Source organism: Austrofundulus limnaeus, unplaced genomic scaffold, assembly GCF_001266775.1.
Source record: "Austrofundulus limnaeus strain Quisiro unplaced genomic scaffold, Austrofundulus_limnaeus-1.0 Scaffold412, whole genome shotgun sequence".
NCBI lineage: Eukaryota > Metazoa > Chordata > Actinopteri > Cyprinodontiformes > Rivulidae > Austrofundulus > Austrofundulus limnaeus.
This window is the reverse complement of record NW_013952814.1, coordinates 21,389-24,775: the sequence shown is the minus strand read 5'-3', so window position 1 is coordinate 24,775 and position 3,387 is coordinate 21,389. Positions and strand designations below refer to the sequence as shown.

Here is a 3,387-nt window from a genome sequence, read left to right as displayed (position 1 = left end):
AAAAAAAACTTTATTCTGAAAGTGTGGCATCTATGATTTTTGCCATGGCAGTGCACCATGATCAATTACATGTAGGGGAAACCCTGCACTGTCAGACAGAAGCCTTTTAGGATCCATTCTTTAATGCTTCTGTCTCTGCTCTACATCACACATAAGACTGATGTATAAGGATAAACTGAAAAGGGAGAGTTGTATTGTAAATATTTAATTTAGACAGTGCAAAGAGTTTATCCACAGCATTTAAATTTCTGTTTGATACAGTGAAAGAGTGCAGCTCAACATTCTGTCACCACTCAGCTGTGTTCTCCTGTAGTCACACATATTTGATGCAGGTGGATTTGATTTAGCAGTGCTGTTCTGTTGCAAAGCCTTCCCAAATGTTTAGCTCAGATATTTGATAACTTAAGTAAATTTTATCTGACCTCTCTGACTCTCCTTTTCTTTGTCTCTTTTTCCTTTTGGCGTCTCTCAGACCGTCCATTAGTGTGGATCGGGTAAGATTTGCAAACCTTTCCGCTCCTTGTTGATTTTGAACTTTTCCATGGAATACATTTCCTGACTGTGTTTTTTTATTCAACAGGAAAAACTTACTGCAGCTCAAATTCTGCAAGTCTGTCACATTAAAGGTAAAAACAATGCTAGAAATTGTGTCACAAAGATAAGCGAGTCAAAGTGAGTTTGACCTGCTGAGGCAGTTCTCAGATGCTGTTTCTTGTAAAGAGTTCATTATACTCCAACACGACGCGAAACAACGACTTCTCTTAAGGAATTTGGATGGTAATTTTTTCGATTATTGTTCACACTCAAGAAGAAACTGCGGGGTATAAATCCTAATATCTCCTTCCACAGYCACACGCGTCATGTACAAACAGAATCACCACAGGTGGTCAGAGTGGACCTTTATTTTCAGTTGACGATAGAAGAACCAAATGAGAAAAACTATTTTGTAAATTTTTGATGAAAGACCACCAGACTGGAGAGCTGGTGTTTGTGATGCGTGCACAAAATTGTCCAATCTCCCTCCACAAAGTTTTTGAAGTTTTATTTGACTCTGTCATTTTTACTAGAGCAGTTGTAATCTTAAAGGTGAAATGAAGGAAAAAGCCCCAAAAATGTGTATTTTGCATATTTTGCATTCTTATATTTTATTTGTGATTTAAATTATTCACAACTGTAATGAAAAAATGTTTAAAAATATGATTTTCCACCTGCTAAATGGAGCTACGGAGCAGAGCCCGAAATCACACGTCAAACAATCTGACTTCTTATTATGCGCGCCTATGATAGTGAATCAGATTTCACTATGAAACTAAAGATAAAAACCATGCAGCCGTACAGATCTGAACCAGTCACACAGAGTGGAGAAAAAAAACTAACCGGAGTGTCTCTCCGGTTTCGGTCCGAGCATTAAACGGGCTGAAGACTCTGCGCTGCTGGTTCTAAAATATAATTTATCCGTCTGCCCACCCGCAGCACTGCGTCATAGTGAAGCAACTGATGGCTGGAAAAATAGTTGTTTTCACTCAGTGTTGAAGCAGTGTTGTTGAGTGAAGGCTCGGAGGAGGAGAAGCTTATTATTTATTTTTTCCACGTTGACGGGGGAGCCGGAGACACCGGGGGAGCCGTATCTGATGGGGAAACGCGGCTCGATGTAACACCGGCGAGAATGAGTAAACACCGGCGGTTGTGTGTTCAAGATCAGACCAGCTGACCATCAAAGCCGTTCATCTTTTTAATTTAACTGGGAATGGATCATTTCAGCTAAATATCGTACAGAAAGAAGCACAGCTTGGAGCACTATTTTACCCGTAGCTGTTTCACACGAAGAGAAGCTAGCTTGTTAGCCTGCTAGCCGTCGACTCTCCTGTAGCCTCGCTTCGAGGTACTCAGTGTAGCTTTCTGAGCAATGAACGAGACAGATCAGATTATGCTCATAATTAATATAAAACTCACTTTGTTGCAGACTTTTGGCTCCTGCGGCTGCTAAAAAAGTTCCTGTTATGACCGCAGCAGAGCGTGTCCTCACATGGCTGTGTTGTTTATAATATTGTTGGCATCCTCCTTCAGATCGAGCCTTTTGGTCACAAAATGAAAGGATCTACTCAAACTGTGAAGCACTGAAAAGGCAAAGTCTTGTAACCATGCTTTTTGAGTCTTTAAATGGTCTGAACAGAGCTGGGGGGGCTAGGATTCATGGYTTTAAAGTCTTTCCTCCACATCGCATCAACACAAACCTTCTGCCCTCAGGGTCTTAAAAAAATAAAAATTAAAAAGCTGGCAGCTGACCCTGCACCACATGTGAATCCAAAGGCCACACAATATTCCATTTCAAGTCCACAATGTAAAAGTCTTAAAAACAAAAGCTGTTCTAAATGTAATCCTACGGGGAGCGAGAGTCATTCAACAAATATTACGTCACACAAACTGCGCCCCCCTGCTGGAGCTCTGAATGGGATGCAAAAGTATGTTCTTTTTCTCACAATTTGTAGAAAATTACGTTTTGGTCAAATTTACAACAATATTTAGACATTTTATTAATATTCATACTACATATAACATATACTATGAAATTATTTAGTTATTTCACCAACTAAAGTAGCCTTCATTTCACCTTTAATCTTGGTTTATACTCCAATACAATGTGAGACAGCAGATCGGTGAGTACGTCATTTTGAACGTCATTTTCTGTTTATAGTGTGGCTGAAGACGCATGGCTATCCCATGGTTATCATAATTTCTCCCTCTGCCCTCTCACAGCACTTCCAATGTATCACAGGGCATAGCTAAGCATATATAAACAACAATGATACTATAGTAGAACAGATAGTTGTTTCGCTCAATGATGTATACGTAAGTTGTGTTGGGCGAGGAGTCCGAGGAGGAAAAAAAATTTGTTAACAGCGAAGATGGAAAGAAAGCATGAAAGGTGGCTACATGCTCTCAGGAGATGTTAAGACCAGACAGGATCCCATAGTATATTTTACAGTTCTACGTCTTTAACATATGTCAATGGGGTTTGAGATTCGGGCTGTTTTCTTGTGGTTGGGTGGGTTTTAAGTTGCGTTTCGGCTGGAAACAATCAGTCCAATCTGGCAACCCTACTAGAGACACACTTCGGCCTAACCGTAGATCAGAACTGCAACAAGTGCGCAGGTGGAGAAGGGCTGGGACTGGGAGTGTCACCCAGTGACATAGCTCCAGTGGTGGACAAAGTACTCAACTCTAGTACTTGAGTAAAAGTATTGATACTCATGGTCAAATCTACTCCACTACAAGTAAAAGTTACTCAGTCAAAAATCTACTCAAGTAAAAGTACTGAAGTACTTACTTTTGAAAATACTTAAGTATTCAGAAGTACATGCATTTTAAAGTACTTAAGTACAAAGT

At 40.0% G+C, this 3,387-nt stretch overlaps 1 protein-coding gene across 1 annotated transcript in view; it reads left to right on the top strand.

The window, feature by feature from the left end:
- LOC106528908 (consortin) overlaps positions 1-3,387 on the top strand; it is a gene marked incomplete at its 5' end in the record, with an annotated part of 33,819 nt that overhangs the window by 16,375 nt on the left and 14,057 nt on the right. Inside the window, 2 exon segments of the mRNA XM_014024192.1 lie at positions 473-494; positions 581-626. Coding sequence (XP_013879646.1) covers positions 473-494; positions 581-626 — 68 coding nt within the window.